The sequence below is a fragment of the Pogona vitticeps genome, chromosome 6 (genome assembly GCF_051106095.1).
Source record: "Pogona vitticeps strain Pit_001003342236 chromosome 6, PviZW2.1, whole genome shotgun sequence".
NCBI lineage: Eukaryota > Metazoa > Chordata > Lepidosauria > Squamata > Agamidae > Pogona > Pogona vitticeps.
Genome location: NC_135788.1, coordinates 96,701,827 through 96,727,168, shown reverse-complemented (window position 1 = coordinate 96,727,168; position 25,342 = coordinate 96,701,827). Strand labels below are relative to the sequence as shown.

General features: G+C 41.0%; 1 protein-coding gene across 4 annotated transcripts in view; it reads left to right on the top strand.

The window, feature by feature from the left end:
• The window catches only part of SKAP1 (src kinase associated phosphoprotein 1), a 402,906-nt gene extending 377,686 nt beyond the window's left edge, over positions 1-25,220 (top strand). For 2 of the 4 annotated variants that reach the window (XM_073004336.2, XM_073004334.2), the window contains 2 exons: positions 21,491-21,599; positions 24,950-25,220. In XM_073004336.2, the coding sequence (XP_072860437.2) occupies positions 21,491-21,586 (96 nt within the window). In that variant the 3' untranslated portion in view covers positions 21,587-21,599; positions 24,950-25,220. Of the gene's footprint in view, positions 1-14,828; positions 18,525-21,490; positions 21,600-24,949 lie in introns of those variants that run through there. The other 2 variants (XM_073004335.2, XM_073004333.2) reach the window with 1 other exon arrangement.
• Positions 25,221-25,342: the final 122 nt, after the last annotated feature.

The following is a 25,342-nucleotide window of genomic DNA, read 5'->3' as shown; positions in this document are numbered from 1 at the left end:
CCCATTGGAAATGGGGGGACAAAACCTAAAAAGCACCTAAACCCCCCAAGACCCATCGGAAATGGGGGGGGGGGAAACCAAAAAAACAAACAAACCCCCCAAGACCCATTGGAAATGGGAAAAACTCCAAAAAGCAACAAAAACCCCCGAGGACCCATTGGAAAGGGGGGAAACCCCCCCCAAAAAAAACCCAAGACCCATCACAGCACAGAAATATAACCCCCCAAGCAGAAAACAGCACCTTACCTTACCAGGCAGCTCGAAGCCTCCCTGCAAATACACACACTCAGAAGCAGAAGGAGGCAGTCCCAAGCCTCCTCCAAGGTACACTCTCTAACTGCTGGGGCGAAAGAGCTACAAAGAAGCAGCCTCGTTGCCACCTACAGTTAGAAATTAGAATTTCCTGCCTTTTTCCCCTGCCTTTTTCTGTTTGTAAGTGGAAGCTCCAGTCGCAAGTAGAAGCAAAATTTTGCAGCCGGAGCTGGTCGTAACTTGAAATGGTTGTAAGTAGGGACGTTCATAAGTTGAGGCACCACAGTATTTTCAAAGGCTTTCCCGGCCGGGATCTGATGGTTGTTGTGGGTTTTTCAGACTCTTTGGCCGTGTTCTGAAGGTTGTTCTTCCTAACGTTTTGCCAGTCTCTGTGGCCATCATCTTCAGAGGACAGGAGTCAGAACTCTGCGCTCTGGTGCAGTTTGTTTGGATAGACACCCATCAATCACAGTGACAGATAATCTCCCCCCAGTATCACAACAATACACCCACAACAAAAAACATGCTGATCACCAAAATCGCCTATCTCCTGAAAAGGACAAAAGCTGATCCCACAGCTATAAATACTCAACTATCCAAACAAACTGCACCAGAGCACAGACATAGTTCTGACTCCTGTCCTCTGAAGATGCCGGACACAGACTAGCAAAACATTAGGAAGAACAACCTTCAGAACATGGCCAAAGAGCCCAAAAAACCCAGAACATCCATCACCGTCCTGTATTTTATTGGTTCAGATCTGTAATTTGGGAAGGAAATCAACAACACTGTCTCGTAAATATCTACCCTTCTCTGTCTCTTATGTACACACCTTACATGCATACATATTCTCAGGAAACATTAGGTATTTCTCTAAGTAATTCAAAGGAAAAATGCATTTGGAAAACTTAGGCAGAGTATAAAGGACAATTTTATCCCATAACCCATATTAGAGAATGTGGATAGATTTTTGAATCCCCCCTCCTCAATTATAACTACCTTTGGTTTTTTGTTTGTTTTTTGTTAAAGCTCTAACTTCAGATGGAAAGCATCCTTCCATAACACATTGGGAGCCTTGTAGTGTGTGACCATTCATGGGTTCACATCTGGTGTGTTTCAGAGCTACTCTGTACACATTTTTGAATCATTTCTGAAGGTATTGGTAGAAATTGAAAATACGAACAGTGTTTAGCAATTAGACATTATAAATTCCAATTTGGAAAAATAAGGAAGTTGTCTCAAGAAAATAATGTAAAAACAAAAGCCAAAATAAAACCTGGTGTCGTAAATTAAGTTTAGCATAGAGGACCACAAACGTGTAAACCAGCCCCATCCTAGTCTGGGAAACCAAAATTTGCATAAATCCAGTTGTTTTTGGTTTTTTAAAATTCCAGTAGAAGACCATCTAGTATGCATTACACCAAAATTTCAAAAGTTGCAAAGCAAATTTAATGATTGAGATCCTTTTGAAAATTCTGCAAGCCATTCCAAAGTTCACCAAGTTCATATATAAAGCACACTTTCATGAACAAACAATATGTATTCCTCTGTCAGTTCAGTCTCTACACACTAAATCCTCTATGTGCTTAGGAAGTTTTGTACTTGTGATGATGAGCAAAATGTATAAGTATAAAAACATCTATGCCCTCTGAGTTAAGGCAGAACTATTGAAAAAACAGCATTAAAAACTGAATCCAGTGAAACTGGATGACTAATCTTCCACTAAAATCTGCTGCTAAGAAAATGCAGTTGAAAACAGAAAATTGCTTTTAGGTTTTAGGAATACAGTGGGTCCAATGGTTGAGGTTAGGCTGTGTTTAGCAGCCCTACACCAATATTTTAGTGTCTTGGGCATATTTTAGACAGAGTAAATGGCCTCATTCGCTTGGTATCACAAGATCCTTAAGATTCAAAAACCTTTCTCCAAAGTCCAAGTTCAAGAAACATGTGGAGAAGCCTTTTCAACCCTTCTGGAACTTCATTTTGACATGCACCAAACCCTGAGCAACATTTGATCTGTAAGGTTTCCAGCTAGCAAGAATTTTGAAGCCATGGTAGATAAAGTTTATTTTCACAATACATTTCAGTGGTGTGCTTTTATAGATATACTTTACATGTCTATTTCCAAAGTTATAATATAATATCATAATATTATATCTAAGCTTTATATGTTGCAATATTCTCTGTTTCTAAAGGTCAGGTTAGGGCAGTTATACATAGAAATTTATTATTTTTATTATCACTTGGTTTTATACTTCCTCCAAAGAGTTCACAGCAGTGTACATGGGGATCTCACATGATCTTTCCAGTGCCTATCAGCCAAGCTCAGATCCATTTGGCCTGAAAGATAGGACTTTATTGTGTAGATTGTGGCCTTTCTCTTAGTCCAGATGTAAATACATCTGCACTGATAATAAGATAAGCTTCTGTTCTGTTTCACTGGCCATACTGGCTTCTTTTCCTCTCTTTTTCAGAGATCAGAGGACTTCAACAATATCAGGCTATTAAAAGATCTTTCATTCTACATTCATGTCTTTTCCCTGATTTGTTTCAGATGAAGGCCAGACAGACACACACCCTGGGCCAGTTTAAGAGATTATACTGTATGTTCTGTGAATCACCATGATTTACAATGGTCATCTTAGAGCATCCTCTTGTATCCATTCACCGAGCATACTGTATATGCAAGACCACCCATTGTTCCCTGTGATAGTGAATCTTGCATAATACCTTCCTGTCCTTTTCATGGGTTCTGTTATCACAATTACTAATGTAGATTAGGATTGATATATCACCTGTAAGTGTGGATCTAAAAATGGACAAGGAAATTACCTTTCTGCTGAGGTGTGCCACAAGAATATACAAACACAGTGGGCCCCATGGTGCAATGGTTAGACAGCAGTGCTGCAATCAAACGTCTGCTCATAACCTGAGTTCGATCCCAAAGATTTCAGGTAACCAACTAAAGGTTGATTCAGTCTTCTGTCCTTCCAGTAAAATGAGTCAATAAAATAAATACTCAGTTTGCTAGGAGGGCAAGTTGTTATTTGTATACAGTAATTATGTTGTAAACTGCCCAGAGAGTGCTCTAGCACTATGTAGCGGTATATAAGTTGAAAGAGCAATGACAACAACAAGCACAGAAGTAAACCATAAGCAAATGGGGCAGGGGGCATATAGAATCATAGAACAAACAGCCTTGCTAATACAGAGAACCAGCTGGTGTGGCGGGTAGTGTATGAGATTAGAAATCAAGAGATATGAGTTCAAATTACTGCTTAGCAATGGAAACGTATTGGAGCTGGCAATGGTATACTATTCTTTGAAAGCCTCACATCCTTGAAAACCCTTTTAGGGTCACCATAAGTTGGAAGTTATTTGATGGCACAAAACAGCAGTAATATAAGTGGCTTCTTAAATAGCTCTTAAGGTGAGACCAGACCTTGGAAGAGCTATACTTTCAGATTATAAATCTTGGAATCTCCCAGCCAGCATAGCCAATAGCTGGGGGATTTGGAGTGCTGTAGTCTGAAAAAGTAACTTTCCCTAGCTCTGGTGAAGACACCAATCCACAGTCTTTTTTTTAGCTCATGTTACTCCAATCTAGAAAGCTATGGAATAGCAGATGGACATGCATGTTGTAACTTGCGAAGAAGGGGTATCTGTTTTACAAGCTTGGGATAAAGGAGATTCCGTGCAGAATGATGTGTGGGACCATGCATGCATTACTGAGTTGTTGGATCATTTACTGTTGTGTCTTGGGCAACTGCCTTTTGCACTGGTTTAGTGCATGGATATCTATGAGCTGGTAGTAGTCAGAGCAAAAATAATAAAAGTCTTCAGTCACCTTAAGAGGAGCCAAGTTTTATTTGGCGAAAGCCTTCATGAACTGTAGCACTCTTCATCAGCAAGTGGCAGTCTGGACACCTATCGGAAAATAGGCCTCCAGATCTCAAAATCACACTAAGGTGGGTTTCTTCTTAAGTACTTTGTGGAATCTGTCAAATCTGTTTATTGCGTATATTGCTGTTGAAGACCAAATTACCAAAGTATCACCCTGTGTTTTAAAGCTGGAAGACTGATTAGAACTGGGCTTTTAAGAAACTACGTTCTCCTGTCTTCCGAACCAGTTTTTTTCCCACCTAAAGCAGCCTAAACTGTGCTTGCAGCCTCATGCCTTTACTAAGTGTGCTTTCCCTCTGCCTCTTTCCAAAGGGCAGGAACAAGAAGAACCGCTGTGAAGTATTGCTTTTTTTAAAGAATTAAGATATCAGGCAACTAATACCCTGTTACCCCAGTTCCCCCATCCTGGAACATCCCCCCTCCCTCCCCAGTGCACTTTCGATGAACCTGTGAAATTGTAGCAATGGCCCTTGAAGTGCAGTGGGGGGAATGATTTAGGAGAATATTAAAGGCAGTGTGGAGATTCAAAGGCGCCTCTCTCGGGGAGATGTGGAGAAATACGCAGCACAGATGGGCTGCACAGATTAAACATTTCCGTCACATTGTTTCCAAATTGTGTTGCGGTGCCTGAGGGTTGGCACTGCGGTCAGAGCGGCGCAGCGGAGTGGTACGAAGCAGCCACGCTTTTATGGAATAAATATTAATACGGTGGCGCCGCCTGATTTTGCAATCCCATTGGCTTGGGGTGATTGGGGAGGGAGAGGGTGAGAAATGTTACAGCCATCGCTATGGCTTCCGAATTTGGCTAGGGTTTTTGTTGTTGTTTTGTGGGGTGAGAATGAACAGTTACCAGAATAGGAAACATTTTGCAAATGTAACAAGAAAATGCCATTTCATTTTACAATCCCAGAATGAGGAAGGAGCAAGAGATCAACACCCCGCCCCTCTGGCAAAACTGGCCTTCTGGGAAGGGTAGCCACACCACAACCACACTGGTTTGAACCCCCCTCCTTTGCTTTTATTATTAAATTGAAGAGCAGTCACTCATCATTATTTTTAAATCTTCCCAAGATAAGTAAAAGCATACAATTTAGCAGGAGGAACCATTGTTCCAAATCCAGCATGCAAGCTTTTCAGATATACAAAAGTCTTCCTCCAGTGGAAACTGAAAAATAAGAATACTAATACTGACAATGATGGAAAAAGAGCTAAATGCTTGAAAGGGATTATGTTTAAACAAACCCACTGTCTGGAAGAAACCAAAGCAAATATAGGGCGAAGCAAATAAAATAGAGCTTTAGCAGTATCGAAGAAGTGTATTTTAGTAGCACTGTAGAAACCAAATACACCAATGCTTCCAAGGGGGAAAAACCCAAAGATATCAGTGCTTTAGTACTTTGGAGAACAGGGCAAATATATGAGAGCTTATAGAGATTGGGCAGAACACTATTTTCAAGCAAGTTCTTCTCGTTTAGCTTTGGTTTTAAAAAGAGAAAGAAAAGATTTCTATGCTTCAAGCATTTCCCATTGTGGATATTTTTGGATTTAAAGAGTTTTGAGAAAACTCAAGCAAATTGTAAAAATAATAAATTTGGCAAGTTAATGCTTAACTTTTTAACCTTAAAATTCATCAGACCTTAGGGGAATTTTGTTTTAACATATCTTTCAATGCAGTATTTCAAAGTAACATTTGAAAATGACTGGTTTACTGCTGCACTGAGATGGCATTTGGTTTACTGCTGCAATGAGATGACATTTCTTTTTGGCTTCCTGTTCCTGCTATTAATGTGTGAGATTTGTCAGCCTTTGTAAAATATGTATCTAACAGTTATTCCATCACCATCTGTGCATATTGGAGTCCCTACTGCCCACCCCACACAAGGGGGGGCAGCCTTAGGGTCCACTTATACCTTACAAAGAGCACCTCATTAGAAGCACCTTTCTAAAGACCTCTGCATATCAATTATACAAAGTAAAATTCTCTAGCTGCACCTCACTACCAACTCAGAAGCCTAAATCAAGAGGAGATCAAACCCAGACCAAGTATATGCAGTTGGATGTCTGAGCATACTGTTAGTGCCTTAAGAAAGCAATGTGAAGTACACTACAAGAAACTGGGTCTCCTGCCTTCTATGGGCCAGTGGGTCATATTTTCCAGAGTATAAACATTATTGTTAGAAAATAATTTGTTGTGAAAATTCTACTTCATTATTTTGTGGCAATTAGATGACCAATATCATTATCACTCTGCTCAAAGATAGATAGATAGATAGATAGATAGATAGATAGATAGATAGATAGATAGATAGATAGATAGATAGATAGATAGATAGATAGATAGATAGATAGATAGATAGATAGATAGATAGATAGATAGATAGATAGATAGAGAGAGAGAGAGAGAGATAGATAGATAGATAGATAGATAGATAAATAAATAAATAAATAAATAAATAAATAAATAAATAAATAAATAAATAAATAAATAAATAAATAAATAAATAAATAAATAAATAAATAGTTGTGTTGTACAATAGTAATACGTTGTCTCCATATTGTCAATACTTGGATATAAATAGCAAAGAAACAATGCTGAGGATTGGCCTGAGCTTTTCCATTTGATAATTGATTCTATTTCTTATTTATGGGAGGAAACAGCTAAGTATATCAACACAAGAGGAGAAATGTAAAGGCTGGAAAGATTGAAAGGAAGAAATCTGAAATGCAATCATAATGGAGACAGGAGAAGAAAACAAAAGCTATTGAAATAATTAGAAGTTCTGTTTTTGGATTATAGGTCCCAGCATCACTTTGCCAGCATGGCTAGGGATTCTGGAGGTTATAGTCCCCCCCCCCAAAAAAATAAGTTCTCTTAACTTCTGAGCTGTTGAAATGTGCCTTCCCAAAAAAGAAAGAGAAAGTTGCCCAGGTGAAATTTCTTACTTGGCTATTTAATAAATATTTATGCTATACTGTACTTCCAAAACCGGAATTCCTAAGGTGACAAGGTGCTAGATAACTTAAGACAGTCATTCCCAATCTTGCAGTCCTGGATGTTTTCTTAGAACTGAAGAGCTAAAAGGGACCCTATGGATCATTGAGTCCAGCCTATGCCAAACAGGGACAGTGGGAAATCAAACTCCCAACCTCTGGCTCCACGGCCAGATACCTACAGCACAACAGTTCTTAGACTCCAAAACCAAGGAGCTCTGACTATTGGCTCTGCCAGCTAAGGCTTCAGAATCATAGTCCAGCAATGTCTGGAGCAACATGTTTGGTAACTTAGGAGATGTTTGTTTTACATAAAAGTTAAGTTATTCTTCTTAGAGTCAATCTATTAGTAAACCCCCCTACACTGCAGGGAACCAGAAACAATAAACTGTCTGGTCTGGAGAGAAAGTGCTTTCCTAAACCAAGTATCATAGAGACCAAAGTAGGAAGCTTTCATGGGATCATGCGTATTTGAATCCTTGCAGCAGCAGATGGCATCCCAGAAATTCCACTTTTAAAAAAATTGACCCATGCACTTCATTTTGAAGCAGAAGCACTTGTTCTGAAATGTTTTTTAGCCACCATCAAACACCTCAGTGATTGACATAAAAGGAAACCAGCACTTGTTTTGGTACTGTTGGTTTTACTGTCTTTCTTTTTATTTTTGTTTTCTATTTCATGTGTTTTAAATTACCCAGAGTAGTGCTGTGATACTAATGGGAGTGGGATACAGAATGAACGAATGAATCCACAAATAAATAAATAAATAAATAAATAAATAAATAAATCAATCAATCAATCAATCAATCAGTCAGTCAATCAATCAATCAATCAATCAATCAATCAATCAATCAATCAATCAATACTGCTTCCACTGTAACACCAAATTCATTAGCGTAGCAGGAACCTTTAGAAGGGTGTTTTTAAAAAAGTGGGGGGCACATGTGGTCCATGGCCCTTGTGTTGCTTGCCCTGATTTCAGCTGAAAACATAAATAGAATCTATTAGTAGTTTTTTAAAAAATGTAGTTAGACATCATTCATACTCTGTCACACAGTATCCTAGGTCATAAATATTGAAGGCACCTTGTAGGTCATCAAACCCGTTAGCCCAGGTATTCCAGAGCAAGACCATCCTCATCCCCACCAGATGGCTATCTTTTTTTCTGTATAAGAAAGTTTCTTCATCCTTCATCTCTCTTCTTGTCAGTTAAGCCCATTAGATTTAGTCCTACCTTCTCAGGCAGGGGAGAACCATCTTTTTCTTAGTGAAAAGTCATTCAAGCCATACCCCATGCTACCTTCTCCAGGCTAAGGCAATACCTATGTTCTTCAGCATTTCACTATATGATTTGTTTTCCATACCCCTAACTGTCTTTGTTATCCTACTCGTCTAGATCATCCTACCTAATGCATGATGTCCAGAAGTTGACATAGTACTCCAGGTACAGTCTGATCAGTGCAGAATAATGCAGAACTAGAATGTCTTGTGGGTTGGAAACAGCAGTTCCATTACTGCATCCTAAAATTGCACTGGCCTTTTTTTCAGCTGCATCAGTTCTGACTCATGTTCACCTTGTGCCCAATTACTGTTTCCAGACTTTTCACATGTGCCACTTCCTAAGCCATGTACCCTCCATCATCTACTTAACAATTTGATTTGTTGCTGCTGCTGCTACCTAAATGTAGACTTGGCATTTGTCTCTGTTAAATTTAATTTCGTTATTTTCAGCCTAGTTTTCTACTCTATCAAAGTCACACTGCATTTTATTTCTTTTCTAAGACATTAGCTACCCTTGCTGGTTAAGTAGCCTGTTTTATTTTAATTAGTGGCTGAAATCCCTTTGCTTAGTGTAGTAAGTCACAACAAGAGTAGGCCCACTGAATCACTGAAACCTATGGAGGAGCTGACTCACCAAATCCTTACTGATTCAATGGGCCTACTGTTCTTTTGACTTACTGTGCTAACTAATAAGATTTCAGCCAATGTGCATACCATATCAGTCAAAATCCTACCTCTGCACAACTTGCACAACTTACCCACCATTAGCATAACAAGCTCTGTAAACCTTATGCAAACACCAATAGAATTCTGGCCATTGCCTCTAAAATGTCACAAAGCGGTGAATTTTGTGACATCTGTAATTGCACTAAGATTCTCACTACACGTTCACTTGAAATTATTGGTAAAAATGTTGAAGAATATTTACTGACCCTTGAACAAAATCCTGAGTCATCCAATCAAAACCTATCAAGCTAAAAAGTTGTTTAAAAAAACAATGAGGTAAGATTAGTCTGGAAGGATTTTTTTCCTTCACCACTCCATGCTGGTTTGTGAGACTTACCATTATCAAGATAAATACAAATTGACTCCTTCATCATCTGTTGTGTTAATTTCCTCAATATAGAGGTCAGAATGGCTAGTTTGTAGCTTCCTGAATTTTCCTTTTGCCCATGGAACAGAATTCTGAATGTTGACAACATTGACCATAGTCAATTTAGTGCCTGAGGATGTGAACAAATTTAAGGGCGCTAGGTGCTTCTCCATTATCAATTTTGGTCTGTGATACTGGCTAGTACATGTACATATTGCCTGTGTGGTTCTATGCACAGTTCCTCTTTGAGGAGAAAGGCAAAAATGAGTGCTTTCAACATAAAGGCAATTCCTGATAGCAGTTCCAGGAACAGTAAGAAGAAAAACTTGTGGTCATATGAAGACATGATGTCCCTTACCTCACAGTTGACTCAGACTTAGTCATGCATTGAGCAGACTCACTGAATTCCATGGAATTTCTATCACTTAAAACTAACTTAATACCTATCGATTTCAATAGTATGGTCAAAAGAATGACTAAGTCTATATTAGAGGTAGGCAAAGTGTGGCTCTATAGACATTGTTGGACACTAGTTCCCATTAAACCCTGCCAGCATAGCCAGAAGTAGGGAATGCTGGGAGTTGCAATACAACAGCATTTGAAAGGATGCACATTGCTTATCCTGTCAATGTCTGGAACATTACTTTTGAAAAGGAACACATTTTCTTATTTAGTACTTTGGATCAGTAGCAGATCATTATTTTTATCCTTATCCCATCTCTTACTATTACCAGTGAAGCCATTGGAAAATACATGAAAACACTCACTGGTTTCCTCAAGTGGCCAATTCTGTTTACTGCACATTGAAAATACTGTGAAAATTACATTTTTACAACCAGCCTGGCACAGAGCAGAACTTTTTTTCACATATTCATCCCAGATATTTTGAACTACCACAGCCTCCCCCCACTCAACCCAACTTGAGATGGGATGGAAGCTGTAGTCCAAAACATAAAGAAAGTGCTTAGTTGGATGGAATTCTGTAAACAAGTATTTTTATGAGTATTAATTTAGTGAGTAAATTCAACTGTTATAACAAAACGCTTTTTGAACTCCACTTGGCACTGTCCTAAGTTTATCCAGCCAGAGGAGTATCAGGAATTAAAAATCACATCCATGCTGGCTTAGGTGCCAGGGTGATTATAAGACTTATAGGAGGCCCTCCTAAATGAAGGATCTTCAATGTTAGAGGCAGTATGCCTCTGAATGCCAGACACTTTGAATAACTGTGCAAGGACCTTGCTTATGGATCTTCCTAATATACTAAGAAGCTACTACCTAAGTCACAGATCCTGCGCCTGCTCTCTCACATATTGTCCCTCTCTTTCCTGTAGGTGCACTTTCTTGCTGCACTGTCACTTTCACTCCTCCTTTTGTGCACTCTTTCGTTTGCACATGCACACACTTGGTGTTTTGCGCATGCTCTTAGTCTTGGTATTGCCTCTTAATTTTCTCACAGTCCTGACTAGCCCTGTAGCAGTTATGCAAGAAGAATTTCAAACTGATGATTGGGGAAAGAATTGGAGGGGCGATATCACCTGTCTCAGGAGTGAGCACAAATTGGGAGAAATCTGGAGGCCTGAAACAGCACATAATGCATTAGGGCTGGGAAAAAGAGGCAAAAGAGACAGGAAGTTCATATGTGTTTACATTTCCTTGTATTCTGTCTTCCTACCTTGCATTTCTCCCTCTTTTCCAGTCTCCCTAGAATGCCTCCTCCACAAAAACAAAAAGACCTTTCCCCTTCTCTTCTACAGGATATCCCCCACTTCCAATCATTGGTAACAGACAGAGGTTTATTCTCCATGCCATTGAAAATTAGTAAACTGCAGCCATTGCAGACAAAAATGGAATTTTATTCCAGCTTGTAACTGCGTGCTGTAATTCATGCCCAAAGTAACTCTTTGAAAAATGAGCTCCTTCCTAGTTCTGGTCTACGTTCAACCAGCAAGGTCTAAGAAGCCAAGCTTCAGTAACCTGTAGGTTCCCCATACTTCATCATAGCTTTCATTCTTATTGTGTGGCAACATGAGCCTGCCATCCCATGGGAGCAGATGTGGGGCATTGTAGAGTGAGAAGATTCATCTGATTTACAAAGCACAATTATCTAGGTACTTGTTCTGTGTGAGCACCCTTGAAAAGCCTTGGAAGTAGAACATGAGATACGTACAAACAAGAGTTGAGGCTAAGGATTCCTAAGTGTCTAACCAATCTCTGCATCCCTCTCTCTTTTAAAAATCAGCCACTATGCTCAGGTTTTGTTCATTTCTAATGTGAAGCCCTAAATTTTGTTCTGAGCTGGCCAGTTTTTGAGGTAAACAGATGTCTGCGGTGATCCAATATAAAATCTTTCCACGTCAAGTGACCTTCCAATAATGCGTGACACAGCTCACCTATGAATTAAAGGCCTCCATTTTACTAACAATAATGTACGACACTCCGGCGCTAATAATGGGGCCAAGCAATCATATACCGATAAGCCTGTGATTGATTTTGGCTTTTCTCCTCAGGCATCCATCATCCCGCCATTGATCTTCTGTGAGCTACTGGGGCTGATTAACTGCATCTCCGAAGTAGGATCGGGGTTGTTTATGAGGCGCTTGGACTGTAACTAGAGCTAAGGTGGGGTGGAGAAGTAAATATTGCTAGCTCAGCATGGGCAAGAATGGGTGTGGGACCAGTCCCTTTTTTCAAAACAGGTAACATCTCCTTATAGAGCAGAGGCTGTCTTCAGGATTTCAGACTCTATTTAAGTTTAGCTGGGAGCTTAAATTAGTCAGTCTGGCTGGATTGCCCACTGTGTTGGCCACCTGGCTGTGAAGCCAGAGGCTGGGAGGTTGTGCCTCCTGGGAGGAGAGGCAGCCTGTGTAACCTTTGGCAAGCTGCAGAGTTCCAGAGCACCTCCAGAAAAAGGGACTGGTAAATCATTTTATATGTATGTATGTATGTATGTATGTATGTATGTATGTATGTATGTATGTATGTATGTATGTATGTATGTATGTATGTATGTATGTATGTATGTATGTATGTATGTATGTATGTATGTATGTATGTATGTCTTTGTTTGTTTGTTTGTTTGTTTGTTTGTTTGTTTATTCATTCATTCATTCATTCATTCATTCATTCATTCATTCATTTATTTCCACCCATCTAGACTGAAGTCTACTCTGGGCAGCTAACAACACATTCATAAAAACAATAACAGTATAAAATAAAACAACATAATATGACTCAAGATGGCAAAATTAAATTAAGAAATGACAGGAGGGAAGGCCTGCCTAAAGAGCCAGGTCTTAAGTTAAAAACACCCAGCAAGGGAGCCAGACAAATTTCTGGGGATAGACTGTTCCAGAGGCGAGGGGCCACTGCCGAGAAGGCCCAGTTTCATGTTCTTTGTCTCCAGGCCTTCGTTGGTGTTAGGCACCTCAGCCGCTCCTCCTGGCTAGAACTAGTGATTCAGGTAAATATAGGTGGGAGAAGGCGTTCCGCTAGATATTGACCATTTAGGGCTTTATATGTCAGCGTTAATACTTTGAAATCAATGCGGAAATGAACGGACAGCCAATGCAAGGCAGCCAGAGTGGAGGAGATGTGTTGATGTTTTCTCACCCTGGTGAGAAGTCTGGCCACTGCATTCTGCACCATTTGAAGTTTCCGCATCAAAGGTAGTCCCACGTAGAGCGCATTACAGTAGTCTAATCTCGAGACTGCAAGCTCTGGACCAGAGTAGTGAGCACCCCACCATCAAGATAGGGATGCAGCTGGGCAGTCCGCCAAAGGTGGGAGGAGGTGGTGTGGACCACTGACGTTACCTGGCTTTCCACAGTAAGTGCCGAATCCAGGTGAACCCCCAAGCTGCGAACCTCAGTCTTTATGAGTCCCCCAAAAGTCAGGGAGTTTTCCAAACCACCAATGGCGGGGCTGCCCACCCTCAGGATCTCCGTCTTGTCTGGGTTCAGCCTCAGTCTGTTCACCTGCATCCATTGCAATACGACCTCCAGGCAGCACTGAAGGGACAAAATGGCACCCACTGTTGTTGGGGAAAAGGAGATGTAGAGCTGGGTGTCATCAGAGTACTGATGACATGAAGCCTCACACCACCGATAACCTGAACCAGTGGCCTTATATAGATATTAAACAACATTGGGGAGATAATCGAGCCCTGCGGAACCCCACATTTGAGATTCCACAGGGCTGATATATTTTCCCCAAGCTGTACTCTCTAAGGACAGTCCTCTAAGAAGGATTGGAACCAGGCAAGCATCAGATCACCACTTCCCAGCTTGGAGAGCCTCCCCAGGAGGATACCGTGGTTGACAGTATTGAAGGCGGCTGTGATATCGCGAAGAATCAACAGAGATGTTTTGCCCCTGTCGGCCTCCCTCAATAGGTCATCAAACAGGGTGACCAATGCTGTACTCTATATCTGGAAAAATGAGGGGGGAAAGGTTCACCATAAGTTGGACACATGATTGTTATTAAAATGTTTCTGTCGAAAAAAAATGTTTTCTGTGTCAGTGCCATGGAAAACACAAAGTAACAGAGGAACAGAACATGTCTAGGCAGGAATAAAAGTAATAATTAATCTAGAGTCTGGTGGAAAGACAGAAAGGAGCCTTGATTAACAACTCAGGAAATCTAGATATGATAGTCCAGGAGAAGGGGAATGGAGATGTCAACATCTTGCTATAGAAGCCACAAGAGCTGGCTTCCATGCTAGCAGGTCTGCTGGTCTAGGTAATAGTAAAGGAGAAGAAGAGATAGGGAAAAAAAAACTCAGAAAGAGAAGAAAGAAGGCAGCCTATGTATACCTGTACTGTATAAACATAAGGACAAAAGCAAGGAGATGCACCAGTTTTATCTATCTGATTATCCAATCCTTTCTGGTTCAGATCACTTGCTACATGTGTCCAGTGGCAGGAGGCTGATAGGAGAGGGTAGCAATGGAGGCAAAACATTAAAAAATGTAACAGGTGAGTCTGACGAATTCTGGATTTGTTCCCTTCCTCTTCCCTTGCAGTACAATACTACAGTACAACTCCTCTATATCTGTCATTTAATACATTGGAAAATATTGTATTGATTGATTCAGTAAGCTCCCACCCTCACTGATTCTCTGTTCTGAAGCAAGACCTCTAACACCCATTTGAATAACCAGCTGCAGTAAGGGGGACAGTACACCACTTTGCCTAATTGACTAGCCTTCACTGATTGGTGCTCGGTGCCAACAAAACTTACCTAATCTTTTGACATTGTGCCATGTGTTTATTCCCTTATCCTGTTTTACATCACTGGTTGTCAACAGGGAGGAAACTGGATAATATCAGGAAGAGATGGAGTTAATTTTAGTGAAAATTGGGAAGGAGCAAAAGAAGAATGCAAAATGGAGCTCCTCTTCCTATCAGCAGCCCCTTGTCTGTCATGGTATGTGCTATTGCCATAAGTAACCAGAGTCCCTCTAGACATCTGGAACTAATGGAAGTAATTCCACTGAGCAGGTTTATTCCAAATACTTGTTATTTGTAAAAATAAGCTCCTGTCTCTTATTTCTTGAATATTTGACTGCCACTGGAAAATCTGCCCAACATTGCTTCTCTCTAGGAGATATCTATGACTATGATGCCGTTTCCTTGTCTTCTTTTGATTTCATTGAAAATTCTGCAAATCATTTTACTTCTTCCTTGTCAGCAATGTCAGCAGCTGCGAGTGGTTTAAGTTTTGTAAGCAAAAAGCCCTAAATCCCAAGGCGATCATAATCAGGAACATATAGATGTGGATTTTTTTTTTTTTTGAGTAAGCAAATTGAAACTAGGAAAATTTGCTTCAAATCCAGCCATTACTGTCGCCAAGATATACACAAAATCATTTTTGCCATTCAATTTAGTGCCAGTTTCTCTGTTGCTTAGTTCATAGACAGTCACTTATTCCTATACATATTGTCCTTGTGAAGAGTAACTTTGATAGTCACATCACACAGATCTCCTAATGTGTATAGCAGCTGCTTGGACAGGCATGCTATATGTATATGCAATGGATGTGGTAATGATACATTAAATGTCACTCTACCAACATGAAATGGTGCCATAAATAATGCCTTTCCTGGGCCTGTGTGGTCTCAACTGCTCCTTGTTAACAAACATATTAGCATGGGTTACTGCATGTTGTGAATGCAGAACATTCAGATCTTGAAAAAGTCATATTTTGGGGCAACAACTTCCTGAATTCCCCAGCTGGGGGTCATGTTGGCTTGAGGTTACTAAGAACTGTGGTGCAAAAATCCTCCTCCTGCATTCAGCCCCTGGCATCAAAGAGTACTGGATCGCAGAGCGTGAATTGGAGATGGACCAAGGTCAACGTTCCCTCTGATTTTCAGCCCCTTGCGTGTGTGACTTCACCCCTCCCACGTGGGGTTCAGTCACAACCAGAACCAAAGGGGCTGGGAACAATTGCTGTTTGTAAGTGGAGGAGGAGGAATGTTGCGTGGAGCAGGCTGGAGTCACATGCACACAGCCCCACACCTTAGAGGGAAACTTAACCAAGATTATTTGTAGCCTGAGGAAGACAAGGTGGGCACTTTCCCTCCAATCCATGTGCAGAGGCTGACTTAGACTGGCTGTTGACCACACTGCAAAACTGGTAATGGGACTGGGTCTTCCATGATGCCTGAGACCTGTAAGCTAGTTTAGATGGTGTAAAATAGGCTTTGTGGCTCACATCCCTTTGCCCTTCAAGAGACATTCAGTGTTTATAAGAGGAACAGCTGTGGAGCTGCCCCTCCTGAAATCTGACAGCAGCCACCTAAGGCTGTACCTCATTCTTCTTAGTGGCAGGGCTGGTTCTAACAAGGAAGGACATTTTTTTGCAGATCTATTATCAGTAAGACTGGGCTGGAATGGGCTTTACAGGAGATACATAACATTCCTATGACCACTGAGTAACTACAGCCAACAACTGCAGTTGGGTTTATAGGAAAAGCTTCCAGGACAGTAGGAGATAGCTTCCCATTAGATCTGAGCCCCAGCACCTGATTATATATAGACATTAAATGCAGCCTGCAGCCCTGCCATGTTTCTGCCCTGCCTGTTAAAGGCATCTCAGTGGTCATCTTGAGTAGTTGCTGAGCTGTCATGCAGAACCTTCTGCAAATAGAGAAACAGTGGGGATAGGGGCAGATGGAAATTGAAAGCAAGCAGCTCAGTAGCAGGGGTCTTCATTCTCTTTTCTGGCTTACGAGGGTTGCCTGCTGTTTTTTGCAAGTCTTCCTCCCCCTGCCCCCTGCCGCTACCTGCTAGCTAAGGCATTTTCGTGTGGCACGGTAGAGAGAGTCCAGACACTGAGACAGGAGGCACACGAAAGGACACCCGTGACGCTGCTGAAAAGTGGTAAAACAGCCACAGGGATGCCATGAGGAGACTGAGAGAAGCCAGGAAATTTTTCCCATGTTGCTTGTCAGCATCCTATTATAGTTCATACAATATTGTGCTTTCTCATCATTTTAAAGATATCATTTTTCCATTTCCGGGTGGACATCAGCAACACAAATTCTTTTGTGTCTGTGTGATCTCTATATAAAATGCCACACAAGTTGTGCAGCAGGCAGCTGCTGAGATGGAATTTGGAAGCAGGGTGGGAAGAAAGAAATTGTCCTTTTAATTATGACATTCTTTGCATGTTTGGGGATTATTATTGTTTTAAATGGATCTCTGAGCTGAGCATATGGTGTGTTCTTGAGATAATGTTACACTCATACATGCATTTGTTTTCTTCATGCAATTAATCTAGGTATGAGAGATGCATTCCCATCTCCCTCAGTAGAATTGTTGATCTTGGAACGTGAAACAAGATTTCTCCTTATTTTAATACAGCACATCCCAGTTTGATTCCACCATGCAGCTCAACATTTAATGTAATGATTTCTCTCACACACATCCTCTCTCATCCTCTCTCATTCTCTCTCTCAATTTCTCAAACCCATGTTCACACATATACACACAGAGAGAGAAGATTTCTGGAAGACGAAGCCCAAAGACCTTAGCTTTTAAATATTCTTTCACTGATGGTTTTGCCCCAGCTCAGAAAAAAGGGTTGTACTTTTAGAAATTAGAATTTGTGCTGGCCATTGCTGAACAACAGCATTAAAGCATTTGTTTTACATGGCTGAAACCAAACACTGGAAAGAACCTTTAGCTGTTCCCCAACACTGAAATGTTTACACAGGTGGAAGGAAAAAGAAAGAAAAAAATTAACCTCCAAAAATTATTGAGGTATTTGCTAAACTTTCAGAGGAAGCTATTCTAAAGTCAAAGAAAAACTAAGGACTGGCTCTGGCCTTCTTTGGCATCTGCTGAGAAGGTACTACCACAAAAAATGTTCACAGTGGACACTAAGCCTGGGCCTGTCTTTGTACAAATTCTAGCCAAGTCCTCCAAGTATGGCCACGTGACTGAGTATAGCCACCGTTTTAATTCTTCACAGTGCCCTCAACAGAACATCATGCCAGGACATTGTGGGAAGTGTAAGTGATAGCTTGATGCATAGCTCATAATGTGCAGTGCTTTAAGGCATTCTCTGGGTGGTTTACAGTTTAATTATACAGGCTTCACATTGCTCCCCCAGCATGTTGGATACTCAGTTTATGGATCTCAGAAGGGTGGATGGCTAAGTCAGCCTCCTGCTTGAGCCTGTCAGGATTGAACCCTGGTGGCGAGCAGAGTCTTGACTGCAGTCCTGCAGTTTAACCATTGTGCCATGAAGCTCCTCCAGAAATAGTTGTTTTTAAGCTGCAGCTATTTTTTTATTCATTCATTCATTCATTCATTCATTCATTCAATCATTCATTCATTCATTCATTCATTAGATTTCTATCCCGCCATTTTAGACAAAGTCTACTCCGGGCGGGTTCCATTAAACATTGTAAACTAAAACAGTTAAAAACAATTCAAAACAATAGTGATTAGTAATGCTTAGTAATGCTCAGGATGGGAAAACAGAAAATTTTAATTACTGTATACTGTATGTTGAACCACATAATGGAAATTGTTTGTGTTGGGGGTCCTTGAATTGGAATTACAGCTACCTACTTTTTAAAGAGTAACTTTCCAATAGTTAGACTGTGACCTTGGATAACCAAGTTCTTGCCCCATTTAGTTGTTAACCTGACCAGGTTTCCCCAGGGCTGGTTTGTTCACTCTCTCTCTCAGAAAAATCTACCTAACGAAATTGTTATGAGGGGAAAGATGGACATGTACATCATGTACTTCATGAGCTCTTTGGAAAAACAAAAGCAACTAATAAACAAAATCAAATTAATACATCTTGAATGGTGGCCAAATGGCTTGTGCTGATTCTGGCAATGGGGAGCCAGCCTGGCTACTATCTGTTCTGCCCTTGCAGAGAAGTTGAATTTGGATCATAAGGTACATACGAGAGTGGGGATGGGGTCTAATGCTCTTTAGAGTATGTCTCAACATTTTCTGCTGAAAAACTCAGCCTTTCCATCACCCCCACACATCCCTAAATTCTCCCTCACTAAGCAAAGTCCTAATCTTGAGCATCAGCAGCTTATCAAGGGAAACCAGCAAATGAGCACCTCCAGACACAAGGCAGGGTTCACCTCGGGCCGGGGCTCTGCCAGTGCAACTTCCTCCATTTTAATAGTTTAATAAAAATTAGCATAATTAACGAACATCTGTATGATCCAGAGCGGTGCAATTTGGCACTCGGAAACGAGAGCTTAAACATTATTGCTGGGAGTTTAATGTTGTTTTAATTCTTTTTGGCACAGCGCAGGGAAATAAAGCGCCCGGCGCCGATGGTTCTCGGCTTGCGCTCATTTGCATTCCATTCCTGCTTTTTTGATTATGAGCAATCGCTGGTTCCCTAGCAATCCCTCAATGCTGAAATTGTTTTAAAATACCTCATGGTACTCAGGCCAAGGCAGTGCAGTGAAGATGGTGGTTTGGGTCTTAATCTTCAGCTTCCATATCCACCCATCTGGCACAGTTGTCCCCTTTTTCTCTTTCTTTTTCCCAGAGCCTTGGGCTTGGTTCACACATGCACTAGTGCACACTGTTGGCTTATTAGTGTGCCCCTGATAACTGCAGCAAAATGTGTGAACTGAAAAGCATTTTGCACAAATCAACATTAGGTGATATGAATTATGTCTTTTGGCCTGTAGTGATTAATCTGTAATGCCTCATTTTCCATGCAAGCTGCCTTTGATGCCATAGCCAACAGGTGAAGAACATCAACCTCTAAAAAAAAGCCCTTTGCATTTGTCTAGCCAGGGCCACAAGAACCAGTAGCTTCTGTAGCAAACTGCTGTTCAGCATATGCATGCTTAGTTTGGTTGCTGTCTGTCTTGATTGTTATGGACAGAGACATTCTAGTCAGCTTAGAAGTTCTGAAAATGGAGGCCAAGAAGTGGCATGTTAGGAGCAAGATATGTTTTGGCCTCTTAATGAAGCAACTACATACATCAGAGCCAGGCACCTTTGCTAAATCAGAAACATAATATATGGGGGAGGGGGGAGAACCGTCTTTCCCCAGCCATGTGCCACATCCCCGTTGCAGGTGAAGGTGCATACCTTACAGTGCACTGGGCAATATGCTCACCATTAAGGGGAGGGGACATAAAAGTCCCATAGCTGTCCCTTCCTGCAAGGAAGAGCTAGGTGTGGCCCTTGAAATGACATGCTGGACTCCGGTATTCCCTGTGCTAGCTATAGCTGAAGGCAGTTGCAATTCAAGAACATCTGGAGGGCCACAAGTTGCCAAGCTTTGTTGGAGGGGATAACTATAGGTCTCTTAAATCATCTCCCCTTCTCTGTCAGTTTATTGACAAATGCACAGCTGTAAGAGATAAGCTTATATTTTGCTTTACCTTTTTTACATCTGAATGCACATAAGGAATTGTATGAGTAAGGCAGTTCATTGACAACAATGTATCACAACCTGTTAATAGTTAATAATAAACCATGCTTAGCATAGCTCTACAGCAGCATGGTCTCATTTCCTTATTGGGTCGTTTTGAGGAAAAATGCTGGGAGGGGAGGGTGGAGGTTTAAAATAAATAAATATTTGTATCAGAGCACTGCATGATTCAAAATCAAGGATGAACATGAAATATGGGCCAAACCCCCACCACCCACCACACACAATTAAAATGTCAAGACAGTCAGACTGTTTTTGACCAGATGTGGTTGGAGCTTGAGATGTGTGCAGAAACCTTTCCTCAACTTCAGCCATCTTCCGGCATCCATGAAGTGAGTGGATTCAGTGTTGCCCTGGAAGTGAAGGATTGGCTGGCTGCACATCATTCCCCAGGGGACGCCCGAGTGTACTCGCGATGCTTTTCCACCTTTCAGGGACGTTTCTTCTGTTTCCCATTGTCTCATTAGTCATAGAACATAGAACTATGAAGTTCGAAGCAGCCTATGAGGTCATAGAGTCCAACACCCTGCTCAGTGCAGGAATAAAAATCAAAGGACAGCAGCCAGGTAGTTGTCTTAAATCCTCATAAAAATCCTTATAACCACACTACATTTCGTGTCCCCATATTTCAGATGGCAATAAGATGTCCCCTTCCATTCTCCCATTTGTTCCACTCTCCATTCTCTGCCCTTGTCCATTGTGTGCTGTGAGTGTCTATCAATGGAAGCATACACCTGTATGGTGTAGAAATAGTCATACTTGCAGGTATATGTACCAGGTTATCAAGTAGGATGGGAGAGCAAACTGTTAGGTTGAATGGACAGGTGGGTTTTTTTTAAAAGACCCAAAATCTTTGAATACTAAAATGTGTTTTAAATGTTGTTATTTATCTGAAGGGGACAAGTTGGAAAGATTATATGTGCTCACATGCATAGAAAGTTGTGTGACAGAGGCATGAATCTAAGCCATTCTCACATCAAGACCTCCTCCCTAGTTCAGCCATTTCACTTAATGCTGCCCTTGTTTTATTTCCAGGAATATAACATGTATGGCTGGTGGGTCGGATTGCTGAACCGCACTGTGGGGATTGTCCCCAAAGAATATCTTGTTCCTGCCTATGATGTGGAATAAAGATAAACGCTAGGTAAAACAAGTGTCATTTCATGTTATTGTTGGGAGGGATGAGAAAGAAGGCAATGACTGGCAGTGGGGAATGTCCTTCAGGATTCATCATCTCCTGCCAGGCATTTTTCCTGTGTAAGTTTCCCCACACCACCCCATTTTCCTGTGTTATGGCTGTTCATTAGAATGGTGCTTTTGCATTAGAATTTCCTGGTGAGCTGCATCATAAGGCTTAGATCTGTCTGCCTCTCTGAACCAGTCTACAAGCTATACTAAGTACTCATCTGTCTTCCTGTCTGTTTGTGTTGATGTAGAAGTCAAGGACCCACAATATCTCTCAACTGAATCAGGAGTAGAGCATAGCTGCAGCATGGTTTTAAGCTTCCTCTGCTATGTGTTTCTGAAGAAGTTCCTCCCTCACAAGTGCTTTTTGCCCTGAAAGCAAATAAGATGTTGGGCAGAATCCTGTTATAGCTTTACAATTGTAATTGTATATATTGCAGCAGTAAATTGATGCTAATTAGCAAGTCACCACTCACATTTCTAATCATGTGCCAGTTGTATGTGTTGACATGTGACTAGAAATGAAAGCAAGAACTTGTTAAACAATAACAATTTGCTGCCATGCTTTATGCAGTTACACTCCCACTGGCTGAAATTCACAATAGAATTCTGGCCAACATTTCTCTCTTTCTCTCTCCTTCTCTCTCTCTCTCCCTCCCCCTCCCATCTCAGTTCCATCCCATGTTATGCCCTGATCTAGTTTTTGCTGAGTATCTGCCATTTATCATACTGGACTCTACTGGTGCAGAGGGACGTGGTGGCGCTGTGGGCTAAACCGCAGAAGCCTGTGCTGCAGGGTCAGAAGATCCGGCAGTCGTAAGATCGAATCCACGCAACGGAATGAGCACCCGTTGCTTGTCCCAGCTCCCGCCAACCTAGCGGTTCAAAAGCATGCAAATGTGAGTAGATAAATAGGAACCACCTCGGTGGGAAGGTAAACAGCGTTCCGTGTCTAAATCACACTGGCCATGTGACCACGGAAAGATTGTCTTCGGACAAACGCTGGCTCTATGGCTTGAAGAGCGGGATGAGCGCCGCCCCCTAGAGTCGGACACGACTGGACAAAAATTGTCAAGGGGAACCTTTACCTTTACCTTTTACCATCACTCTGGTGTTCAATGTTTGAAAAAAGCACTTCTGAGTGTACATGCAGTTGCAAATACTAGTACATGTTTACCATGCCATGCAGCTTGGCCTTCATTCTGTCAACCCTAAAGATACCTAAGATCCATCTTCATTGGTGGCTGCTTAATTTTCCAATATGTTTCCCAATTCTCCAGTATGAACATGGTAGAGATACATTGTGGAACATTGGTCTTCCCAAAGGCCCCTTGTGTTTTCTGTCTGCCTTCTGATGCCTATGCTGTGTGCCTTCTACAACTGCTCAGTAAGCATTTGTTTGCCTAAGTCCTTGGTGCTTCATTAACTGGCAGCTTTTTTCATTGCTTCCTTTGAGTTAAATAAGTGAAACTGAGTGAGGTGAAACACTTAATATGATTAATGGTGCTGTCGCTGAATTGAATGGTAAAGAACGGTCTTAGTAAAAAAAAAAGAGAAGAAGGGATGGTCTAGAATACTGAACATTTAATAAGGAAAGATTAAGATGCAGTTGTTCATCTGTATTGTGTAGTGAATCTTGTGCTCGGTGTTTCTGAATTTCAAGATCTTGCTGAGATACATTTGGAGTTATGCAGCTTATTCCCACCTATAGAAAGAAATACTGTACTTGTTTTATAAGTATTTATTTTATTATTTGCAAATACTTGTTTCTCCATGCCTTGACAGATTATTTGATGAACTAGCAGGAATCAGTTGTCTTTCTTTTCTGCTTGATAGCTTCAATAAGGCCCTCTCACACTTGTAGAAGGTGGCTAAAGAGAAGATACTAATCACCTTCTTTTTCTTTTAAGTCTTGTCAAAAATTCAGATTGGACTAATGTTTATTATTGTATACGAGCCACTGGTTTATCTGTTGGCAGTTCTTCTTAAAGATGTGACTAGCAAGATGATCACGTAGTTGTGAGGTGTTGAGAATTACATATACTTAAAATCCAGAAGATCAGCCCGTAATATCCACCTGCTAAGTAAGTGGGAATTAGGTCTGGATTCTGGAACTGAAAACAAATTCTGAGTGCTGGTGAAATGTAGCTCAAATTGAACCCTGAGGGTCAAACTCTCCACCCTTATGTTATTGCGATTATATTCTCTGATTCCAAGGTAAAAATAGAATCTGGAGCTTTTACGCAAGGTTTGTTGCAAGGACGCAGCAAGTAATGTCTCTTGTCTTGCAGCTATTTCACCATTAGCCTGGATTAAATTTAGAGGAGACTTGTCTCTGGCTCCATCTTCTGGCCTCTCCTCTTTGCTGGAGTGAGTCCAGAAATCCCCTCATTTGGAGAAGCTGAATGCAAAGGCACTGATGGAATAAAATTCCATGTGTGGAAAGAAAGAAACACAATTATATTAGGAGGGCATTAGTGATAAAATAGCTGGTTTAGTGGCTGTGGGGACCACTAAACCTGTTAACTTGTCATATCAGCTCAGAAGACCATTTATGGTTTTATTGAACAGGAAGCCCACCTATAGGCAAATGGGATTCGTGCCCTTCTAGACAGCAGCAAGACACACCATTGGCACAGGGTCAGGTCTGCTCTCCTGCTTGCTCCCCATCTCTTCTCACCTCCAAGCACCTTAAGGCATGGGGATGGGGTGTTGCAAAGAGAGAATCTTGAAATGCTATTTTATATATATATAAAAAGGGAAGTCTGCACCTCACAAGCAGAAGGGGCCACATCGTCACCCCAAATGAGGAATGCAGGGTCTTTGAAAGGTTTTGAAGATGTTATAGGGTAAAAGTAGCTGGCCTAAGTTCATTGTTGATTTCTCCCACCACGACAATCTGTGGGGTAATAGAATGCCCCCCCTTTTTTTAAAAAAAGACTACAGTGAACAGATAAATAGCTACAGCTGCCCGTAGTAGCTCTTTTTAAAAATTACGATGTGAGCAGCCTAGCTGAAGCATAAGGAAAGTGGGTAAGGCTCAACAAGAAACCGATGTAACATGCTGGCAGTCATTCAGATAGCAGATCTGGGCTCTGTTTGTGATGGAGTTAACCATCATTTAGTTCCCTTTGTGTATTGCCTTTCTTGCCCTCTCTCCAGTTGCTGACCCATCTTTAGCTACCTTCTATATAGGCCATACTGAACTCTTGCAATGTCTGATACTGGCAATATTTACTAGCCATCAAGTTTTATCTTTTTCTTTGCACATAAATATTAACATTTATTCATTCATTCATTCATTCCTAGGCAATTGTGTTTCATCTCTGGCCTGGGGATACAACAGAACCACCTCCTCCTAGCACCCTCTTTGCTATCATTAGGAAAAAGTTATCTACCAGCACACAAAATGCAACTTCAGGCCTTTTTTTCACTGAGATATATGATACTTGATAATCCATTTTACATTTTGGCTAAAGTGCTTTATGTTTGTTTGTTTGTTTGTTTGCTTAGCAGAAAACTGGAGGAATGCTATTTTGATGGTATTTCAAATAAAATAAAATAAATGATTATGGTATTATCTCATTATTGTATTGAAGTTTTTTCAGTTAGATGAATTTTTCTGTTTTCTTCCAAGGCTATAATATTCTGTACAGTATATAACAATCTGAATACATCATTTTCCCAAATACAAATATAATG